Below are 23,126 nucleotides of genomic sequence, written 5' to 3'. Positions count from 1 at the left end.
CTTAGGCTTGTTTCTCACCCATCGACTTTCTCGGCGCTCGATTCCCCCATTCCCTTCCCAATCTCTGCGTCGACACTCAACTAATCGTGTCCGTTAGCTCGGCGCTCGATGACTCATCCTTCCAGTCATTCAAGCGGAGGCGTTGCGAAAGGCCCCGCAACGCAGGGCGCGTGGTTGCGAGTCGACGGCATCGATCGCCACTGCGCTCTCTCTCCCCGGGGAAAGACTAAAAATGGCGGCGGCGGCGGCGTCCGCTTCGACGGGCCTGGCTGGAGGCCGAGCGCCGCGGCGGACGGCAGGGAACCGGCTCTCGGGGCTGCTCGAAGCGGAGGAAGAGGACGAGTTTTATAAGACGACGTACGGGGGCTTCACGGAGGTAGGGGGCGGGGCTTGGGTTGATGGGCAGCGGCAGGGGGCGGGGTTGGTCAGGAGTGGGCGGGACCCCGAGTTCCTGGCCGAGGCGGTGCTTGCTTGTGATTGGCTGGAAGGAAGGCGGGATGGGCGGGGCTACAGATACATAGGTCCAGTTTAGTTGCAATACGTATAATATAAATATTAATTTCTGTTTTGAGCCAAGAAGGTCCAGCACTTTCTCTCCAAAGGAGGCTGCACTTGGGGAGCCCATAAGCAGTTCTACCCGCATCTTCTTTTCTGCAACAGGTTGCTTGGCGGTAGACTGCTCCTGGACAGGGTGGTTTCTTTTAGTGATGGTGGCGGAATAAGTCATTTTGGTAGAGAGAGGGAAGTATCTCATTTACATCCTACCTTCCTTCTGGCAGGAGCTCAAGGCATAGCTGCCAACTTTTCCCTTTTCTTGCGAGGAATCCTATTTGGAATAAGGGAATTTCCCTTTAAAAAAGGGAAACGTTGACAGCTATGGAGCCTTAACGTAGCCTACATAATTATTCCCCCTCATTTAATTCCCACAACGACCCTGTGAGGTAGGCTAGGCAGTCACCCAGTCAGCTTCATGGCTTGAGTGGGGATTTGAACCCTGGTCACGTAGGTCCTAGTATGACACTTTAACCACACTAACTTTGGATGTCCTTTCTCGTTTTCTCCTTTTTTATTCATCCTCTCTCCCAGAGAACTTAGGGGGATATACGTGATACCCCCACCCCCATTTTTAGCTTCAAAACCCCCTTCAAGGTTTAGGCTGAGAAATTAGACTAAGCCCCCAATCCCTACACCATGCTGGCTGGCTGTGGGGTTTTTTTTGCAGAGATATGACTCAGAAGCTGGAGGGGTGGAGCGAAGATATACAAGGTGTGGCTCAAAGGCTAGAGGGGTGGGCAAAGATCTGCTGGGGTTGGCTTGGGGGGACAGGGCATGGCAAATTGAGTCTCTTGCCATTGCTGTTCAGAAAAAGAGCTCTCCCCACCCAACCATCTTCTCTCACTGCCCTGCAGGAATCTGGTGATGATGAGTACAAAGGCGACCAGTCGGACAGTGACGACGAAGTAGATTCCGACTTTGATATTGACGAGGGAGATGAGCCCAGCAGCGATCAGGATGACAACGAGCCCAAGAGGAAGCGGAGGGTTGTCACCAAAGCCTACAAGGTAGGTGTAACAGGAGATGGGCAGAGCCGGGCACACTGATGCCCTCCTGAAATTCCAAATCCATTAATGGGAGAGAGCAGGGCTGGTGGGAATGCTGAGCACCAACTCATAGCTGTCAACTTACAGATTTGAAAATAAGGGACCAGCAGCCTCGAAAATAAGGGATCAGCAGCCAAAATAAGGGATTTTGGCTTAGCTTATACATACATCTGGCACTCATGGAGCCATGCTGCTTTGGCTGCGACTGACTGTTCTTTGCAGGGGGTTGGACTAGATGACCCTAAGGGTCTACAACTCCCACCAAAGAAGAGTGGCAGACAAAACTGATGAATGACGTCGAGATGGCAAAGCTTACAGGCAGAAGTAGAAAATAGGAAGAGGACCTCTTTAATAAAGAATGGGGAAAGTTTATAATTTATTTGAAAACCTATTGTAAAGAGTTACTTACATTGGTAGGATTGACAGAAAACTTGTAGTAAAAATTTGAACTATGGATGGACAAATGATTTATAAAAATAACAGTTATGAAAGGGATGCAGAGGGGGAAATCACTACATTAAGATGCTGCACTGGTTGGAGGGCATGCTAAGTAGCACGTCGGGGCTGCCGTCGTCCTGGCGCAAGGAGTTCCATCGGCCCTTCCCCGCCTGAGAGGGAGGGAGACTTTCACCCACGCTGTCCGCGAGCCAGGCATGAGGCAGTTGCGGCACTGCGGAGGCCGCTGAAGCGCCACCCTTCTGCATCCCTCCCCATCCCCTCCTCTTCCTCCTCCCTCATGACGCCTCCTCAGCCGCCGCTGCCACTTCCGGCTTCCCCTGGCAGCACGGCGGAAGTCTCGCAAGAGAGGGGCTGCCTGCCCACCCGCCGCCACCCGTCTCCTCACAACGTGCCCCTGAAGGGGAAATGGGAGAGACGGAGACGCGGCAGCTCGTGCGCGCGCTCTCTCTCGCGGCGGAGGACCCTGAGCCTCTGCTTTCCTCCCAAGCCGGGTGAGCATGAAACCCGGGAAATTTAAGGGACATCATCAACAAGGGACAGCAGCGGGACACGGCGCTTGGGATAAGGGAGTTTCCCACCAAATAAGGGACGGTTGACAGCTATGCGCCAACTGCAGCAGTGTCTGAGCTGCTCTTGTGTCTCCACTGAGAGGCAAGCAAAGTGGAGCGAGGCATTGAAACTGCCCCCACTGCTGCAACGGAGACTGCTGGGAGTGCAGAAAAAGAAAGTGGCGAGGGAGGTGTTTGTGTGCAAGAGGCAATACTCCTGTCCCCTGCGGACTGTGGGATTATCCATGGGGTGTGTGGGGTGGAGTTGGCAACCTTCTGCCTGGGGTTTGAGGACAATGGGCAGCACCTGCGAGGAGCCCCTGTGGGAAGTCATTTTAAGAACTACCATTTAGCTTTTTAAGGACCTGAATTTGCTTTTCCTCTTTCCTCCCCCTTCCTTTTTTCCTTTTGAAATTTTATTGACTATTTTCACATAACAAATTATTCCAGCAATTATGTTTCCCCCCAATTTCCCCCCTCCCCACTACCACTTCCCTCAGTTCCTCTTTCTGATTTATTAGCACATTTTGTTCTCTGCATATTATAAAAATGTAAAAATCTCTAAGTTATCCATCTATTATATTAACAAATAAATTTGTGTATGTTTATTCAAAACCTGCCAGGGAGTCCAGTTCATTTTGTTGCTTCTTTAAATACTTTGTAAAAGGTTCCCATTCTTCTTTGAAGTCACAGTCGTCCTTGTCGTGCAGTTTGTGCGTCAATTTTGCCGGTTCCACATAGTTCATCAATTTTTCTTGCCACTGTTCTTTTGTCGGGGTTTCTTCATTCTTCCATCCTTGTACTATTAAAACTCTTGCTGCCGTTGGCGCATACATAAATATGTTCTTCATTTTCGTTGGCAGGTCTTTCCTTTTTTCTTTTTGTGTCCTGCTTTCTTAGACCATAAATCTAGAAGGGACTGTCTTGTTTTTGATTGTACATAAGTTGCTCTGGGATCTTTTGTTGGTTGAAGAGTTGGGGGTGGGGAATGCTCTAAATAAATGCATCTTAAACTTGGTTTGTTTTGTTTGAAGTCAGTTTAGTAGGGGCCCATGACTCTAATTGTAGGGTGCTCTCTAGTTATTTTAGGTCTCCCCAAAGTCAAGAAAATGTAAGCTCTGACCTTGCATGCTTTTTAAACACCTGGTGGCTTTTTGTTCTGCTGATGAATCACATCTATAAACCGCCCTTCCTAATTTCTGTTGTTTGAATCCTCCGTAGGAACCCATCAAGAGCCTGAGGCCCAAGAAGGCAGATGCGCCTGTAAGCAGCTCACAGAAAGTGAGAGAGGAGAGGCTGGCCCCAGCTGAGCTCCAGGATGACCTCGGAGACAGTAAGTGCCCATTTTGAGTGTGCATTAATTAAAAAGTCTCCGATTAAACCAGAGATGAGGAAGCTTTCTCAGCCTGAAGGCCGTATCCTTTCATAGGCGACTTTCCAGGGGCTGCTTGCCAGTGCTGGGCAGGGCCAGAAGAAGAGTGGTAGAGCAAAGAATGTGATGCTCAACCTTTGCACGGAAGGCCACATCATAGCTACACAAAAATCTGTGATTTCTACGCATACACACATGAAAGAATGTAAGAGCAGCCTGGCATCTGGATAATAATAACAATAATAATAATAATAATAATAATAATAATAATAATAATAATAATAATAATAAATTTTATTTATATCCCACCCTCCCCAGCCGAAGCCGGGCTCAGGGCGGCTAACAACACTAAAGTAGTGCAACATTATAAAAACATTATAAAAATTAATTAAAATCAAAATTGATGGCAACCATAAACTAAAGTTTTGTAAAGATTGCCAAAGGAGGGAGTCAGGCTGCGCCCTGACCAAAGGCCAGGCGGAACAGCTCTGTCTTGCAGGCCCTGCAGAAAGATGTCAAGTCCCGCAGGGCCCTAGTCTCTTGTGACAGAGCATTCCACCAGGTTGGAGCTGCAGCCGAAAAAGCCCTGGCTCTAGTTGAGGCCAGCCTAACCTCTCTGTGGCCTGGGACCTGGGATCAGGCCAAAGGGGGCCCATCTAGTCCGGCATCCCAATGGGAAGCCCACAAGCAGCATCTGAGCACAATAGCGCTTGTCCCGCCTACAGCTTCAAGCAGCTAGTCTTCAGAAACACCTCTGACAGTGGAGGCACAGCAGAGCCCTCATGGCTAGTAGCCATTGCTGTCACCATGAATTTGTCCAATCCTTTTCTTCTGAAGCCTTCCCAAGTTGGTGATCCCTGTTGCTTCCTGCCGGAGCGAGTTCTGTAGTTTAACTGTGCACTGCCTGAATAATAATAAATAATAAATTTTATTTATACCCCACCCTCCCCAGCCTAGACCGGGCTCAGGGCGGCTAACACCCGATATAAAAACAAATTGATTGAAATACAACTCAAAAACAAGATTAAAATACAACATTAAAACATTAAAATACAGCCTCATTTCAATGGAAACTCAAATCAAAAAGTTTTTTTGGGATGAAAACGTCAAGTCTTCACCAAGGCCAACTATCCAGACTGGTCCTACATGGGGCAGAAAAAAGCCAGGGAAGTCCCCAAATAAGAGTTCCATCACAGGAGGAGAAAGGAAAAAAGAAGAGGTGTGTGTGGGGGGGGAATCAAATTGATTCCAAGCCGAAGGCCAGGCAGAACAACTCTGCCTTACAGGCCCTGCGGAAAGAAATCAGATCCTTTTATTTGTCCTGAATCTTCCAGCTTCATTGGATCTCCACAAATTCTCGTGTTACGAGAGAGGCAGACAAACTTTTCTCCATATCCACTTCCACACCTTTCCATTCAGGCAAGGCCTTATCGCTGTTCAAAGGCATGCTGTCATTCTTGATTATTTGAGTTATGGATCGCTTCCTAGGAGGCATCCCTAAGTGATTTATAGTTGCCTTCCTACCAGGCAGAAACACTCCAGAAGGGTGTGAATAAGGGCCTGTGAGGTGTTAGACCTAGGGAGAAGTGGGGTAGTTTGGGGAGTGGAGGTGTGGCTTGTGGAGAGGCCCAAGGGCGAGTTAGAAAGGCCTGGAGGGCCGTGCTTGAAAGTCCCAATTTGAAATTCTTTGCTCTCCCTCTTCTTGTTTCAAACTCCTTCCTCCTAACCCTTGCCTGCCCAGGCCGTAAATACATGCGCCAGTCGACGACCGAACACACACGGCAGACCTTCCTACGCCTGCAGGAGCGCCAGGTGCAGTCAAAACGCAAAAAGGGAGCGGGCCCCAGCTACGAGCGGCCCCTGACCCAGGAGGAGCTGCTGGAAGAGGCCAAGATCACAGAGGAGCTCAACCTGCGCTCTTTGGGTGAGTCAGGTCCTGCGGTATAGCAAAGTTACTAAAGTAAAGGTAAAGGGACCCCTGACCATTAGGTCCAGTGACCTAACTCTGGGGTTGCGGCGCTCATCTCGCTTTATTGGCCGAGGGAGCCGGCGTACAGCTTCCAGGTCATGTGGCCAGCATGACTAAGCTGCTTCTGGCGAACCAGAGCAGCGCACGGAAACACTGTTTACCTTCCCACCGGAGCGGTACCTATTTATCTACTTGCACTTTGAGGTGCTTTTGAACTGCTGGGTTGGCAGGAGCAGGTACCAAGTAACGGGAGCTCACCCCGTCGCGGGGATTCGAACCGCCAACCTTCTGATTGGCAAGCCCTAGGCTCTGTGGTTTAACCCACAACGCCACCCGCACCCCCCTAGCAAAGTTACTAAGGTAAAGGTACCCCTGCCCGTATGGGCCAGTCTGGCCAGACTCTAGGGTTGTGCGCTGATCTCACTCTAGAGGCCAGGAGCCAGCGCTGTCCGCAGACACTTCCGGGTCACGTGGCCAGCGTGACAAGCTGCATCTGGTGAGCCAGCGCAGCACACGGAACGCCCTTTACCTTCCCGCCAGAGCGGTACCTATTTATCTACTTGCACTTAGGGGTGCTTTCGAACTGCTAGGTTGGCAGGCGCTGGGACCGAACGACGGGAGCGCACCCCGCCGCGGGGATTCGAACCGCCGACCATGTGATCGGCAAGTCCTAGGCACTGAGGTTTTACCCACAGCGCCACCCGCGTCCGGCAAAGTTACTAGTCCATAAGAATTATCCAGGAACGGATGCGCCTTATGTCAAAAGTTTGGGGTTGTCAGGAGTTTCGCTTCCTTTCCTCTGTGCAGAGACGTACGAGCGCTTGGAAGCAGACAAGAAGAGACAGGTGCAGAAGAAGAGGAAATGTGTGGGGCCCACCATCCGCTACTACTCAGGGACCATGCCCCTTGTGTCCGACCTCGGCTTCAAGGAAGAGAATGTGGACGTTGAGGGGTAAGGGTTTTCAGCTTGCCCCCGGGATGGAGCAAGCTGGATGTGTGAAGCAGTAGGCCCAAGTTCCTAGTCCTTAAGAATTTTGTCAGGCACGGCTTGCCTTTCCAGGCATATTTTGAATCTGGGAGCGTTGTTGGCCTAAAAAAGAAAATGAGAGAGCCCACTTTGTCTCCTAGTGCACAGAAACTGCCTGGTCGCCTGGTGGGGATTCCACTCACCAAAAGTGACTAGGCGAGTGGTTATTCACAGCCTTGGGTTCAATTCTATATCCAGGCCAATTGTACATCCAGTCCTTTAGAGACCTGCATTTCTGCAAGTCGCAAACTAAGAACACACTCTAAATTTTATAGCGGGTATGCATTGCTTAAACTAGCGTACGGACAGAGAGGCTCGATTATTACTATTTTCAGTCGGGCCTCTCTACCCATTATCTACCTTCACCACTGAAGCCTGGAATACTACTGTGCCTCTGAGCATGTGCAAATTTTCTTTTCCTTCTCGCTGGGCGACCACAACTGGTAGAGTGGGAGATCATATACCTTCCCTTCAAGCATTTAAGGGAAGGGCTTTAGCTCAGAATTGGAGCGTCTGCTTTGCATTCAGAAGGTCCCAGGTCCAATCTCTGGCATCACCAGGTAGGGATGGAAAATACTATTCTCTGAGACCTCCAAAAGCTTCTGCCAGTCAGTGCAAACAATACTGTTCTTGGTGGACCAAGGGTGTGGCTAAGTATGAAACAGCTTCCTAGGTTCCTATTTAAAACCAGCCCTTCGTTTGGAGCCATGAGGACTAGAATCTTACTACACTTTAAGTGGAAGGGCTATAGCTCAGTGGTAGAGCATCTGCTTTCCATGTCCCTTGTCTGGACTGCTGGAGGGCTGCTGCCAGTCAGTGTAGACAGTCCTGAGATAATTAGACTACTAGCCTGCCTCACTGGGACTTGAATACAACTCCATGTCCATTCATTTCCGTGGGGCTACTCTGAGCAGGACAAACAGGTGCCACATAATACCCATTCCGCATTTGCAAGAACTTGATCTTTCAGTGCAGCAGCACCTACACTTCGGAACTCCCTGCCTATTGACGCCAGGCAGGTGGCTTCACTGTGCTCTTTTCGGCACCTGCTAAAAACGTTTTTCTTCAGGCAAGCCTAATCAGGCCTTTAGAAAGTTGGTGCCAGTTTGAATTGGTTTTTATCTTAACTTTTCGTACATCTTAAATGCTTGTAGTTAATTTTTTGTGTGAAGCTGTTTGAGGCTCCCCCCCCCAAAAAAAATTATTCAGGTGGTGTATAAATTTTGTGAAATTACAAATAACACTGGACCCCTTCCCTCCTGCTTCAGTTTGGACCAGGACATGCAGCCCCCGCACCTGGAGGCCCCGCCAGCACCTTCCGCCTCGGCCGCCAAATGTTCACGGACCTTCGTCACTTTCAGTGACGACGAGACTTTTGAGCGCGTCTTCCCAAAGTCTCGGGCCCCCAAGCTGCCTGTGAAGGAGGTCTGCCCCGTCACCCACAAGGCCGCCATCTACCGCGACCCCATCACCGACATCCCGTACTCCAACATACGGGCCTTCAAGATCATCCGTGAGGCCTACAAGAAGTACATTACAGCCCATGGCCTGCCCAACGCTGCCGCGGCCGCCCTCGGGGCAGGGCCTCCCATGGCTGACTCCAATGTCCGAGCCACCAGACAGAAGATCATCATCAAGCAAAGCGTTCCGAATACGTAGGGCATGGGACCTTCCTTGCTGACTCCACGTCCTGTTTCCGCAAAACGGCTGTTCATTAGCAAACATGAGAAAATAAATAGGCATGGCAGTAAGAATTAGCCTTCAAGGGAGAAACAGAGCCTGGTTATAAGGTCACTGTAAGAGTTTCTCAAACGTTCCAGTTTTGTTCTGCTCCCTTCTGTTCAAAAACCCTTAGAACAAAGATAATCTCTGGTCATAATTCCTTTTCCAGTAATGTGGTCATTTTCAGGATGTCTGTCGGCAACAGACCATCTTGTTTCCAGCGTTTGGCAAGCCAGTTATTCCCCGAGATTCACAAATCAGCTGCTAACCACCTCCAATTTCATTTGCACCACAGCGGCCTCGTGTTGAAATGCCTGATTTGATTGCCTCTGTGTTTGCGATCCGTTCTTATCATACTACCACCAGTAATGTTTATATACAGCTTAAGATGCAAAGTCCCTGAGTAGCTTACACAGGACGTTAATTCAGAGAGAAAAAATGCATATACAGAATTTAAAACCAAAAATACAAAGAAATGCATCAGTAAAAAATGGAGAAGCCATCAATGAAACATTCCTTTAAATATCAATAACTAATAAAAACATATATAAATGCCTGCTTTAAAAGATGGGTCTTTGGGAGGTGTTGAAAGCTTGCCATTGTCTCTGCCTCAGGAACAGCACACAGAAGGGAGCCTGACCATTGGCCAGGTTGACTGGGGCAGAGGAGAGTCCAATAGCTGAAGCATCACAGGTTTCCCATCCCAGGTTTAAAAGATAAACCCGGCAATGGGATTTGGGCAAGGCTCTCAGACCAGGCAACCAAGGCATTTTAATCAAAATGTCTCCTTTAAAAAAACCAACCACCATCGCCCCAAATGTTTGGCACAAAGGTTGATGCCAAACTTCTATTGACTGCTCACAGTTCGAAAAGCGCCCACTATTGCTAGCTGATTTGTTTTGGCTGCCTGTCCAAACGGTGGGCGTTACGCATCCAGCAAGCTATGGAACGGATCTGCGTCCTAGTGGGGCCGCCGTTGAAAGAGTGCGGTGCCACAGGTGTCAAGTCCCTGTTCCCATTGGGAAACTCATAGGCGCAGCCGATTGCAGTGGGGCTTGCTATCGGAGAGCCCTTTCAGAGGAGCAGCCTGTATTTCCTTTGTAGCCGTATCCTTCTCTGTTGTCACGTATGAACTCGGGCGCCTTGTGGGTCAGAAGTTGGACACCAGACCAAATGAGGCCCACGCCTGCTGCAGGAGAAGGGAAGGTTTTGTGGAGGTCTTTCCATGAGGGCCAGATGGTTGTCTTTCTTTGCAAATTGGGGGAGGGAAAGCTATTTTTGTTGGGTCGAAGAAAAATGCTTCAAGTCTGACTGGATGGTCGAACGAGGCTGAGCGTCTGAGCAGGACGCAGGCGTGTGGGAACATGAGTCTGCAGCCGGCGAACGAGAGCTGTTAGCGGGACAAAGTCGCGGATTTTTTTATTAACTGAAAAAAATACTATCATTTTTTAAAAACAGTTTCAACAGCCTGTAGAACATTTCTCTGAAAATAAATGGCTTTAATGTGACGTCTTCATCCTTGTCTGTTGCCTTCCTCGATTTTAAGGCTGATGTTGCCGAACTGCAACTCCCTGACCAGTTTGAACCCAGGTCTTGCTGGTCCTCGGCTTGGTCCTATGACTCATGCCACTGCGTCACACTAAAGCCTGGGATATTTCAGTCAGTAGAGCATGAGACTCTTAATCTCAGGGTTGTGGGTTGAAGCTGCATGTTGGACCAAAAAGATTCCTGCATTGCAGGGGGTTGGACTAGATGACCCTTGTGGTCCCTTCCAACTCTGATTCTATGAACTTCTGGAGGGGGACAGGTGTGTGTGTCCCCCCCATCACTTAGTGGCTGCCTTCATCTGCTCTGCTTTGATTGTCCACCAGGGGGCGACACCACACCAGGTACCACCACGATTCCTATCATAGGCCAAAACACAGCCTTTCATGCCTATCAGAGTGACCATTACCAGCCATGGGGATCCCCTTCTCTCCCCGATACTCACAGAGGAGCTTCCAGAGGTATAAAAGCTGTGGGTTAATTCGAGCCACTGAAGGAGCCTTCAGGTTGTGCAAGGGGCGTTCATTCCTCTGAACGTGAGCAGAGTGCTTTTTTTCTTGGTCGCAGAGCAGCTGTGCCTCGGTGGTTGAGCATTTGCTTGGCATGCAGAAGGTCCCAGGTCTGATCCCTAGCACATCTGGGAAAGGCTCCTGGTGCGGAACCCTGGAGAGCTGCTGCCAGTCAGCGCAGGCAATGCTGAGCTGGATGGACCCAAGTGTCTGGCTAGGTATGAAGAAGCTTCCCAGGTTTCTTATTTAAAAACAGCCCTTTATTCAGAACCACGTGGACGATGATTTTACTTTGCTTTTAGGGGAAGGGGTTTGGCTCGGTGGATAGAACATTTGCTCTGCGTGCAGAAGGTCTCAGGTTAAGCCCATGACATCTCCAAGGAGCGCTGGGGATATTCTTCACCAGAAGCCGTTGTGTAGAAGGCTGCGGTTCCTTTTGCATCCTCCCTTTCTGCATCAGACAGCAGAGAATTTGGGCCTTTTGCAGAGGCAAGACACTTCCTGAGCTTCCCCCAACCAGTTCACTATCTCAGCAGGCTAAGCTTTTGTTTCTATTTGCACACAACCAACTGTCTAAAAAGAAAAAAAGAGAGAGAAGGGGTGAGGGAGGCAACTCTGAGGATCCTGGAAAGTGGAGGGCTGAATCTGTGAGGTAGCATGATAATTATTTTATTCATTTCTGCACCACAAATTTCTCGTATTTTTTCTTAAATATCTGTAAACCTCTGTCATAAAGCATATCAATGTATCAAAGCGGTCTGCAGCAATAAAACCATACAATAAAAACCATTAAAGAAGTTAAAAACAAACATCAATTAACAATTGTTCAAGGATGTCTTCTTAATTGCTTGCATAGAGAGGGCAGGTTATAAAAGTTTCCAGCAGGTGTTTAAAAAATGGGAAGGCGCCTGCTGAATCTCCAGTGGCAGAGAGTTCCGCAGGACTGGGCCCGATGGCACTAAAGTGTTTCTTCTTGTCAACTGAGCCTCATCTCACCAATGCTGCTCCTGCAGATGATCTCAGTGACCGAGCTGAGATATAAGAGTTCAGGCGGTCCCTGAGACCTAAGTACAGGGGGCAGCGAACTTTTTCAGCAGGGGGCTGGTCCACTGTCCCTCAGACCTTGTGGGGGCCGGACTATATTTTGAAGAAAAAAAAAAGAATGAATTCCTATGCCCCACAAATAACCCAGAGATGCATTTTAAATAAAAGCACACATTCTTCTCATGTAAAAACACCAGGCAGGCCCCACAAATAACCCAGAGATGCATTTTAAATAAAAGGACACGTTCCACTCATGTAAAAACACACTGATTCCTGGACTGTCCGCGGGCTGGATTCAGAAGGCGATTGGGCCGGATCTGGCCCCTGGGCCTTAGTTTGCCTACCCATGCCTAAGCAGTTCAGGGCTTCAAAAATTAATATAAGGACCGTGAACGCAGCTGGGTAGTAGATGGCAGCTGGTGCAGATGTTTTAACAGCCGTGCCACATGCTGTCAGCCAGATTTCCCCATCATGAGTCTGGCCTTCACATTCTGACCCAGCTGGAGCTTCTGAACCAGCTCCAAGGGGAGCCCCATACAGAGCGCACTGCAGTAGTCCAGCTGCAGTGGAGGCCTGGCTAGGCTTGAAATGAAACAAACCAGAAGCACCAGAAGCATCTTCCCGGCTGAACTGGTCCTTCTGCTTGGCACTTCTCAGCTGTGGCCGCTGGAGGTCTTGACTCGGCCACTCGGCAGGTCTGCGGAGTGATTGATAACGGAGTCTGTATATGTGATCTCTCGCTCTTGCGCTCCTCACCCCGCCCGCCTGCCCGGCTGGAAAGCTAAAATAATAAAATGCTGATCTCACACAGTTCCTGGGCTTGCCGCTCTCTCGCTCTCTCCCCGTTTGCCCTGCCTGCTAGGTTCACACCGCTCGGGGTGGGGGAGACAAAAGGCAGAGGCCGACACAGCCTGCCTGGGAGGTGAGTCTGGGTCCCTTTCACCCCCTTTTCCCCCTTCTCGGCTTCGTGGGAATTTAAGAGGCGGCAAGCGGGTGGCGAGAAAATTGTACGCCAAGCAAAGGCAGGGGAAGTCGCCGGCTATGTTTGGGCTGAGTCCTTGTGGGGTGGAGAGTGTTGCTGAAGGATAACTGAACAGCTCTTCTATACACCGGGGGACACACAGGCCCAGTCGGCACACGCAAGATAAGGCGGTAGAATCCAGGCATGGGATCAGCGAGGACTGTACCGTTTTGCTGTGTGCACAGGCAACGCCCCCTGCAAATGTCTGTGTGTGTCCTGTAAAATCAGACAAAATGAATTTCTGTGCAAGTAGCTCACTAGGTGACCAGTTAGAAAGGATCAGAGCCTGGGGTGGGGTGTCCCCCCCCCCACCGCTGGGCTTGCCCTCAAACCTGAAGAGACTGTACCACAAAAAAAGCTGCAAGTTGGGAGTTGGCAGACCATCGCTGAAATCTCTCAGAAAGGATTTTGGTTCACTTTCAAGGGGATCCAGGCAGGGTCCTTTCAACTCTATACCTGCAGCCTGAAGTGGTGCAGCCTGCTCTGCAAGGACTCTACCACTTCCTCCTGCTGCAAAAGTGTAGAGCAGGCCCCACCCCATGTCTGGTGGGAGGGGTGTGCGTGGGCATCACGAAACACAGTTGTCTCTTGCTAACTGAAGATTTGGAAGAGAGGAGGAGGGCTTGCGAGGAAACAGATCTATGGGCTGAAGGTGGAGGAGAGCTTAAGTAATGTTTTAAGCCTTGATGGTGAGGTTAGAAACAGGTGGATCCTCTAATCCAGACGGAGGAAGTATAGGTGGGTCAAAGGAGATCCCCAAGCGATTGAATTCGGACTCAAAAGTGGCATCGAATCTTCAAAACAGATTTGAGCCACCCTGGAACTTTCCCCAAGGCATGCTGCATTTGAATAATTTTGGGAACTGCAGTTTGCAGGAGCTGAGACTTGCAGCTAGGCTCAAGGGCGAACTACAGTTCCCGGGATTCTTCGAGAAGGGGGGGGGTGATATGCCTTAACTGTACACAGCCACTGTCTCTCAAATGGTGTGAAACTGGACAGCTATTACCCTTTTTATGACGCCGCCGATGGAGCGCTAGGCAGAGTGACATAGCAAAAAAAGCGCAAAAGATAATTGTTATGGATAGTGGCCCCACCCGGAGCATCTCACAGCCTTAAAGGTTCTGGAAGCCAAGAAGGGAGAGAGAGAGAGATCTGGGCAAAGGAGGGAGGGCTTTTGGCAAACTCAGTTGTCCGCCTGGGAAATGCGGCCGAGGGCCAAGTTGTGGCTGCGGAGAAGGTGGGGATCACGCAGGAAAAAGACGCAGCTCAGGCATGGAGCACTTGCCTTGAAAGCAGAAGGTCCATGGTTCAATTTCTGACACCTTCAGTTAGGGCTGCCTAAAACTCTGGGAAGCTGCTGCCAGTCAGAGCAAACAACATTAGACAGACCCCGGTGACCAGACTCAGTATAAGGCAGCTTCCTTGGTTTCATTGCAAATTGGCCCTTTATTGAGAACTATGACGACTAGAGGGACGCGGGTGGCGCTGTGGGTTAAACCACAGGGCCTAGGACTTGCCGATCAGAAGGTTGGCGGTTCGAATCCCCGCGACGGGGTGAGCTCCCGTTGCTCAGTCCCTGCTCCTGCCAACCTAGCAGTTCGAAAGCACCTCAAAGTGCAAGTAGATAAATAGGTACCACTCCGGCGGGAAGGTAAACGGCGTTTCCGTGCACTGCTCTGGTTCGCCAGAAGCGGCTTAGTCCTGCTGGCCACATGACCTGGAAGCTGAACGCTGGCTCCCTCGGCCAGTAAAGCGAGATGAGCGCCGCAACCCCCTTTACCTTTACCTATGACGACTAGAACGGAAGGGTTGTATCTGAGGGGCAGAACACCTGCTTTGCCTGCAGAAGGTTCCAGGTTCAATCCCCAATAGCATATTCAGGTAGGAGGGCCAGTGGTGGTGTAGTGGTTAAAGTGATAGGCTAGGACCTGGGAGAGACCAGGGTTCAAATCCCGCCACTCAGCTATGGAGCTCACTGGGTGACCTTGGGCCAGTCACTGCCTCTCAGCCTAACCCACCTCACAGGGTTGTTGTGAGGATCAAATGAGGAAGAGGAGGAGAATTGTGTACGCCGCCTTGAGCTCCTTGGAGGAAAAGGTGGGGTAGGAATGCAATATATAACTTAGTAAAAATAGATAGATAGGACAGGGAATGCCCTCCCTCTGAAAGCCTGGAGAGTCGCTGCCAGTCAGTGTAGACAACATCGCGTTAGATAGAGCCAAGCGTCTGACCTGGGATAAGCAGGGGTTGACTGGGGGAATGGAAGGAGGGGTGGAGGTGGAAACTGCACCGTGTTTCAGGGAGGGGATTGCAGACATAAAGCCAGAGTACAGTGGTACCTCAGGTTACATACCCTTCAGGTTACAGACTCCGCTAACCCAGAAATAGTGCTTCAGGTTAAGAACTTTGCTTCAGGATGAGAACAGAAATCGTGCTTTGGTGGCACGGCTGCAGCAGCAGGAAGCCCCATTAACTAAAGGGGTGCTTCAGGTTAAGAACAGTTTCAGGTTAAGAATGGACCTCTGGAATGAATTAAGTACTTAACCTGAGGTACCACTGTATTCCTAGATACTTAAAATATCTCTAGAGCAAGAGACCCATCACTCCTATCCAAAGCTGCATAAAATCTGAACACACTAACAATGTACATAGATTAAAATTTAGACTTCAGAGGATACAGACTTTGCAAGCCCATTCACTTCCCATCCAAATTGCCCCTATGAATGAATTTTTCGTTTAATGCACACAACACCCCCCCCGCCCCGATTCACCTGCCGTCTCCCAACACTTCTGTTCCCAGCTGATTCAATTGCCATTCAATTGCCCTCCTCCCCAATCCCCCAATCTCTCAAAGCACCTCTAGGTAAAGTCATACAACTTAGGCCCAGGCTATCTGAAGGACTGTATCCTCACATACAAACCTGCTTGAGGGTTTAAAATCTTCAGGAGAGGCCCTTCTCTCAGTTCCAGCACCCTCACAGGCACGCTTGGTGGGGACACAAGAGAGGGCCTTCTCAGTGATGGCTCCTCCCAGACAACTTTGGAACTCTTTCCCTGGGAAAGTCAGACTGGCTCCCTCCTTGTTGTCCTTCTGCTGGCAGGTAGACTTGGAGGAGTGATTGCATGTATGTGGTTATTTATTTATTTATTTAAGGAAAGGGCTGCGCTATTTTTACTACCTACATTTAAACAGTTTTGTTTCTACTTTGTTTTTAATTCTATTAGAGCTTAACAACCTTTTAACTATTATTTTTTAATACGTTTTTAGCCTTCTGCATTTTATCTGTGCTCTTTTAACTTGCGCAAGCCACCTTGAGCCCCAGCTTGGGAAAAAGAGGTGTGTGGGAGGGAAATAAATAAATAAATAAATAAATAAATAAATAAAAGAATAATTCATAATCTTAAAGTAACCTGTTTTTCCCCTCCAGTTAATAACCTACCCAGTGACCCAGGTCACCAGTTTCCCCCGAGTTCATTACCAGTTCAGAAACCCCCTGGGGGCAATTTTTTATACAAAGAAGATTTGGGGCCAAAGGGCAGAGTCTTGGAGATTTGGAAAGGGATCCCTGCAGGTATAAGGGGCTGTAGCTCAGGAAAGGCCTTTAAACTTTGCAAAGGACACCTGCACACTCAATGTCGGCATTAAGACAACGTTAGAGGCAATGCACAGAATAATGGAACCGTAGAATTGGAAGGGGCCCCAAGGGCCAAAGGAGGGCCCATCCACTCCAGTGTCTGTGGCCAAACACCCATTGAATTTATGGATCTAGATAGACTGCCTCTGGACCTGGAGGTTCTATTAGGACATCAAAATAGCCTGGCGGCTGGACCAGGCCAATGGGGGTCCGTCTAGTCCAGCATCCTGTTTCCACAGTGGCCAGTCAGATGCCCTGAATAGTAAGCCCACAAGCAGCACCCGAGCACAGCAGCAGCAAGTCTCCCTGCTTGTGAATCCCAGCGCCTGGTATTATTCACAGGCACTGAAGGGAGAGACTCTAGCGCCACGCTGAATGCAGAGATGGTGTGGCAGGTTTCCCGGAGGGCTCCGGGTCGCTGTGTCCTTGCTTCCTACTCGGAAGTCCAGCTAAGCCCCCTCCTCGCTGTTAATTAACCCTCGCACAATGCTAGACCACCTGGCAGGGCAGATCTCCAGACCCAAGACGGGAGCAAGAGGGTGTCAAAAGAGAATTGGCTTCTCTCTCTGTGTGTGTTTTTTTCTCATGGATGTAAAATCTTCCTTCCTTGTGTACGTTTTAGATTAGAGAAGGGGAGAAGGAGGAGGAAAAGAAAAAAAAACCCCTAAAGAAGAGTCCAGATAGAGATCTAGCAAATCACGAGCAGTGTGGAGACAGGGGGAACCGAGAGTCTTTCTGCTCAGTGAATCATAGAACTGTAGAGTTGGAAGGGGTTCCCAAAGGTCATCCAGTCTAACCCCCTGAAATGCAGGAACCACAACTAAAGAATTCCTGTCAAATGGCCATTCTAACATCCGCTCGAAAACTTCCAAGGAAGGAGAGTCCACCACCTTCCAGCATTGCGTAATACTAGAATATGGGGTGGATGGGTGAAACTGATGTGCGGAACTCACCGCCACAAGATGTGAAGGTGATGGGTGCTGATTTAAACCGGCTTTAAAAACGGGATGAGACAAATTCAGAGGCCTATCGAGGGCTGTTAGTCCCGATGGCCGGAATGGGTCTTTCAGGGGCAGTCCACCTCAGAGAGCACCAGATTCTGGAAAGCAAACAAAGGAAAAGGCTCTTTCCTACCTGCTTTGTGCTGTTGGGCTGAGGGAAGAGGCTGGATTAGATGAAGCAGCTTGGCCCGTCTCACATTCTTATGTCTAAACCTGGCGTGTGGCAATGGGATGTTGGCTCAGGTGAATCTGGGAAAGGCGGAGCTTCCCAGCGGCATTTCTTTGCCCCTGTCAGAGACAAAGCAGTCTTGATGGACACGTTCTTTGTAGTGCTGTCAGAGTGAGACTTTAGGGCAGACGTCTAGAGTACCACTCGGTGGGAGGAGGTAAAAATTGTCTAGTGTGGCTTTAAAAGAGAAAGAAAAAAAGGTAGTCTCTTTCATCTTTCTCCTGTCAATCGAAGGGAATATGACATGGCCAACATTTATTTATTTGTTTTTGGCAATGCAAAGTAGGAGCTTAATCTCCTCCAAAATGGTGGCAGGAAAAATGCAGATATTGAACCAAAACACTTGATTGGCCAAGATAAGAATGTGGGAGTCATCTAAAGGTGGGCTGTCGCCACCAACAACATATTTCAGCATGGAAAGTTGTGCCCCTGTGGACGTTCATTTATACCAGGCATAACCCAAACTCAGCCCTCCAGATTGGGACTACAATTCCCATCATCCCTGACCACTGGTCCTGTTAGCTAGGGATGGCGGGAGTTGGGGATGCCTGATTTACGCTCACTAAACTTCCCACTGTTGTTTCTCTGCTATGGTTTCTCTGACTGCCGGAGGCTTGTCAGGGCATTTTTTTTACTCTGACAGGTGGGACGCTTCACCAGCTGAATGTCCACTTGCATGGCAACCGTTAAAGGCCTGGAAACGATGCCTTATGAGGAACGGCTAAGGGAGCTGGGCATGTTTAGCCTGGAGAAGAGGAGGTTAAGGGGTGATATGATAGCCATGTTCAAATATATAAAAGGATGTCACATAGAGGAGGGAGAAAGGTTGTTTTCTGCTGCTCCAGAGAAGCAGACACGGAGCAATGGATCCAAACTATAAGAAAGAAGATTCCACCTAAATATTAGGAAGAACTTCCTGACAGCAAGAGCTGTTCGACAGTGGCATTTGCTGCCAAGGAGTGTGGTGGAGTCTCCTTCTTTGGAGGTCTTTAAGCAGAGGCTTGGCAACCATATGTCAGGAGTGCTCTGATGGTGTTTCCTGCTTGGCAGGGGGTTGGACTCGATGGCCCTTGTGGTCTCTTCCAGCTCTATGATTCTATGATTCTATGGTTACAGCAGGTGTGGGGAAGATTTGGCCCTCTCCTCCAGGAGTTTCACTGAATGACAACTCCTGTCAGCCCCTGCGCTCCCAAGGGCCAGGGAGGAAGAGGGTAGTTATAATCCAGGAACATTCCTGGACTAGATCAGCCTTTCTCAACCTGTGGGTCCCCAGATGTTGTTGAACTACAACTCCCATCACCCCTAGCTAGCAAGGCCAGAGCTCAGGGATGATGGGAGTTGTAGTCCAACAACATCTGGGGACCCACAGGTTGAGAACCGCTGGAATAGATGATCCTTGGGTATCTCTTCCACCTCTACCATTCTATGATTCTATGAACATCTGGAGGGTCAAAGGCTCCTCACACTTGTGTTTCCAGAAACACCTCCCCACCTCCCCGCTTTTCTTTGCCTATCACATCGCTTGCTGGAAACACAACCAACTTGCGCGACAGGCAGAAATTCCACTGGTAAAGCTATCCCAGAGTGGTTGAACTTCTATCCGCCACAGGCTGTTAAAGTGCACAGGAAATGGAGAATGGAAGTTTGACCATCGTTTAAGACATCTTGGGGAAAACAAACAAACCTATTTAGTTTAGATCTTCCCGGAAGAGGGCTGGCTGAGTTTGTCACCCCTTATAGCTGCTGACACAGACCTCCTCTTCATTTGCATGGAGGTTGAATTCTGAGAGCACACAAGAACTCTTTGATTCCAGGACTCCTGTTTCAGAAAGCTTCTTATCTTTTGGGGGAAAGTGAGAAGGAGACTAAGAGACAGATCAAAGAAGTAGCTTGGAAAACAGGAAGGCATTGTTTGAAAGGTACTAGAAAAAGCAGGGAGTCCATCTGGTATAAGGGAGGGCCTCTGCTCAGTGGTCAGAACACCTGCTTTGCATACAGAAGGTCTCAGGTTCAGTCCCTGCCATCTACCGCTAGGGCTGGAAGAGAAAGCTGCCTGGCATCCTAGAGAGCCGCTGCCAGTCAGTGTTGACAATACCAAGCTGGATGGACTGGGGGTCCGGCTCAGGATAAAGCAGCTTCCTAGGTTCTTAAAAAGATGAACAAAACGTCGAATCACAGAATGATAGTGTTGAAATTCCTGCAGTCCATGACTTCTGGCCACAGCTGTCCTTGGGTGGGCTCAAACCACCAACCTTCTGGTTATCAGCCAGACGCATTGACCCATTGCGCCACTGGGTCCTTGAACTAGATGAAAAGGTTAAAAAGAGAATCACAGAATTAAAAACACGCACATACACCCCAGCTCAAAAAGGCACCATGTGTACCAGACTTCAGAGTGGTTCCTTTGCATTCATTTAGTCCTGTGCAACAGCCCTGTGTGGTGGGTTGGGTCCATTTTGTGATAGAGAAGGTGAGACCAGAAATGAAGGAGGGAGGGGAAGAGAGCAAGAGCCAGACTGAGAGCATTTTTCTGCAGCACTCCCCACCTGCCTTGTAAGAGAGTGATAAGCAGACAGACTAATTATGGGAATGGGACTGCTCAATCTGATTTCTCCATCATTAGGCTTCAGAGCCTTCCTGCATCTGTCATTTAATCTGATATAGAAGGTTTCTAGCCTGGGGTTCCTCAGGAATTCTAGGAAACCAATTCTGAGACCTGTGTTTAAAAATCGGCATAGTTTTGAAAGGTTCATTTGACCATCTTGATTCAAAACAGCGCCCAACAGTACCCAAACGTAGACAGAAATGTGCTGTTGATCTCGGGAACCAACGCACAAAATTTGGTTATGATATCTCAAGAAATGTCCAAATGCATAGCTAAGAGACACAGAGTGTGCGTGCACAGACATATGTGAATGATATTACATATTTAAAAACATTGCATGGCGCAGCCCTCCAGAGAGGATACGACTTCAGACAGCACACAACAGGGTGTCCTCTCCCCACAAGCCCCAAATCCCAACCATGTTAAAGAATCATAAATGGTAGAGTTGAAAGGTACCCCGGGGGTCATCCAGCCCAACCCCCTGCAATGCAGGAATCACAGCTAAAGAACCCCCGACAGATGACCATCCAACCTCTGTTTAGAAACCTCCAAGGAAGGAGAGTCCACCACCTTCCAAGGGAAGTTCTTCCTTCTTGTTTTCTGTGGCACTTTTGACATAGGGCACAGGGGCACCCATTCCGTCTTGTATTTGCAGTCTGAAGTGGTACAGTCCCTTGGGGGGGCTTATACCTTAAACCCAGGGAAGGGGAGCCTGTGACCCTCCGTATGATGATGGACTTATAAGTGCCATCATCCCAGACCACTGGTTCTCAGCCTTTGAGAACCAGGTCCTGACAATCAGCTGAATGGGGTGGCTTAAAACAGCTGTTTTGGGGGATTCATTCAACACCTCCCCCCCCCCCGCCAATGCACAAGCTTCTGGCAAATGGAGCGCTGCCCTTTAGGCAGGACAAAAAATTAAAGTACAGTGCAAAATACCAGTCATTTTCTTTTGGGTGAACGGATAAGCTTGTTTGCTTGTTGAACACTCTGATGTGGCCATAAATGCCTGCACTGATCTATTCGTCTGGATCGTTCAATTAAGGCCATAGACTGAAATGTGACTTGATTTGAATTAAACAAGCACACACACCAAAATTGGATGCTGAGAGTTTCAAGATCAAGATATAAACTTACCAGGAGACCCTGCTCTTCAAAGAAACTCAAGTCACAAGCACCATGGTTGAATTAACATTTGGGTTTAGCCTTGTTGGTGTGTCCCCCCCCCCCCCACAAGTCAGGAGGACTCAAACCAGACTGTAGAAGGCAGTTATATATTTTAAAAAGACAGTTGGCAACCCCCATTTCAAAACAAGCGTCCCTTCTGGTTTGAGAGTGAATGGAGAATGACGCATCTCAAAATCACAGAAAGAATTCTCCCCGTGCTTTCCACTTTTTTCATAAGGAAGTGTAGGCTGATTCAATCAAGTAATTAAATAGTAATCAATTGACACACATAGGGTTAATTAACTATGTTTTCTTTAATCAGGTGCCAGCCCCAACACTACCACTAATTTATAGTGGTAAGAGGTCCCAGAAACCAACTTAGCTGACCAGTCAGAAAAATCAAGAGGCAAGGAGTTCCACTGGTTTCCCCCCCAACAGTGTTCCATGTTGCCCTGTGTCTGATTTTACACTGGATCTTCTAGAGCTGCCTCCTAGTTACTCACTGGGACTTCTTTCTATCCCCCTAAATCCAGCTTCATCCTCCTCGTTCTACATCACAGGAGAGACACCACCTTTGCATAAACCGCAGCAACCATGACGACTTCATACCAGAAAGAGCTGGAGAAATATCGAGACATTGATGAAGATAAGATCTTGAATGAACTATCTGCGGAGGAGCTGGCTCAACTTGACGTAGAGCTTCAGGAAATGGACCCTGAAGTGAGATTGAGGGGGTGTGTGAAAATTTGGGGTAGAGGGTGGGATTCTTGAAGATTCTAGATTTAATTTTAGGTTTTTGAGGGAAACGGAAATACGACTGCCTAGACATGATTTTAGGGATGTGGGAGAAATTCAATCTCATTCACAATTAAAGTATAAACTTACTTAATTTGCACTTTTTGCAAATATAGTTTGAAATTTCACTTTTCCTAATTCTGCAATGCAGTTTTCCAGCTAAGTAATGCATTTGACAGGGTAAAATGTTCCTCTAAATGTATATGTTAGGGAAACTTATGTACAAAAATGCATTATGTTACAGAAATTTGCTCACAAAAGTGTGTACACAATGCAAAAATGCTTTAAAATGTGTATGCTGAAATAAATTCACACTAAAATGTTGACAAATTTTTGCGAGGGGTTTAAAAGAAATTTCAAGCTAATATGGAGAACTGAACTTAAGACTGATAAAATGAAAGCAACCAAAACCAGCAGATTCACCTATCCAGATGGTTTTTGAAGCAAACCCTCTAGTGCTGAATCAAAACATTAATAGCTGCCTTCTTCTTTTATAATTTTTATTAAAGATTTTCTTGGGTTAAAATTCACAGCCCTCTTGAATATGAAGATGTTGGAACTTTATTTTCCTTAGGGGCAACAAGTGAGACTGCAACAAACGTATGGTATTAAAAACAGCTTATAAAAATGTGTTTGTTATGAGTAATTCGCACTAAACACTGATGAATTTTCATGAGGATTTTTTTTATTATTATAATTACAAATTGCTGCAAAATGTGGATAACTGAATCTAAGATTGGGGGGGGGGGGGATGTGAAACTGAAAGAACCAAAATTGACAGATCCTGCCATCCCTTTCCAGGGCATGCCATTCCTCACACCCTCCACTTTCCACTTTTGTGCCCTGACATCAGAGGCAATCTGTGACCACTGTGCAT

General features: G+C 48.5%; 2 protein-coding genes and 1 long non-coding RNA gene across 3 annotated transcripts in view; all 3 read left to right on the top strand.

Annotated features, from left to right (window-relative positions):
• Positions 1–189: 189 nt before the first annotated feature.
• VPS72 (vacuolar protein sorting 72 homolog) lies at positions 190–10,206 on the top strand. The gene is made up of 6 exons (XM_081841209.1): positions 190–376; positions 1,410–1,562; positions 3,830–3,941; positions 5,722–5,904; positions 6,757–6,901; positions 8,245–10,206. The coding sequence occupies exons 1-6, from the start codon at positions 233–235 to the stop codon at positions 8,633–8,635; spliced, it is 1,128 nt and encodes a 375-aa protein (XP_081697335.1). The 5' UTR covers positions 190–232; the 3' UTR covers positions 8,636–10,206.
• Positions 1,562–3,227, top strand: LOC309330189. The gene is made up of 2 exons (XR_014151358.1): positions 1,562–1,676; positions 2,680–3,227. It is a non-coding gene; the product is annotated as an uncharacterized lncRNA (long non-coding RNA).
• A 2,373-nt stretch (positions 10,207–12,579) lies between the features above and the next one.
• TMOD4 (tropomodulin 4) overlaps positions 12,580–23,126 on the top strand; it is a 26,755-nt gene continuing 16,208 nt past the window's right edge. The window contains exons 1-2 of the mRNA XM_081841284.1: positions 12,580–12,718; positions 21,988–22,174. Of these exons, the coding sequence (XP_081697410.1) occupies positions 22,049–22,174 (126 nt within the window). The 5' untranslated portion in view covers positions 12,580–12,718; positions 21,988–22,048. The remainder of the gene's footprint in view (positions 12,719–21,987; positions 22,175–23,126) is intronic.

This window comes from Podarcis erhardii, assembly GCF_964252035.2.
Source record: "Podarcis erhardii genome assembly, chromosome: 15".
Lineage (NCBI taxonomy): Eukaryota > Metazoa > Chordata > Lepidosauria > Squamata > Lacertidae > Podarcis > Podarcis erhardii.
The sequence above is the reverse complement of the archived record's forward strand: the minus strand, read 5'-3'. Positions and strand labels throughout refer to the sequence as shown.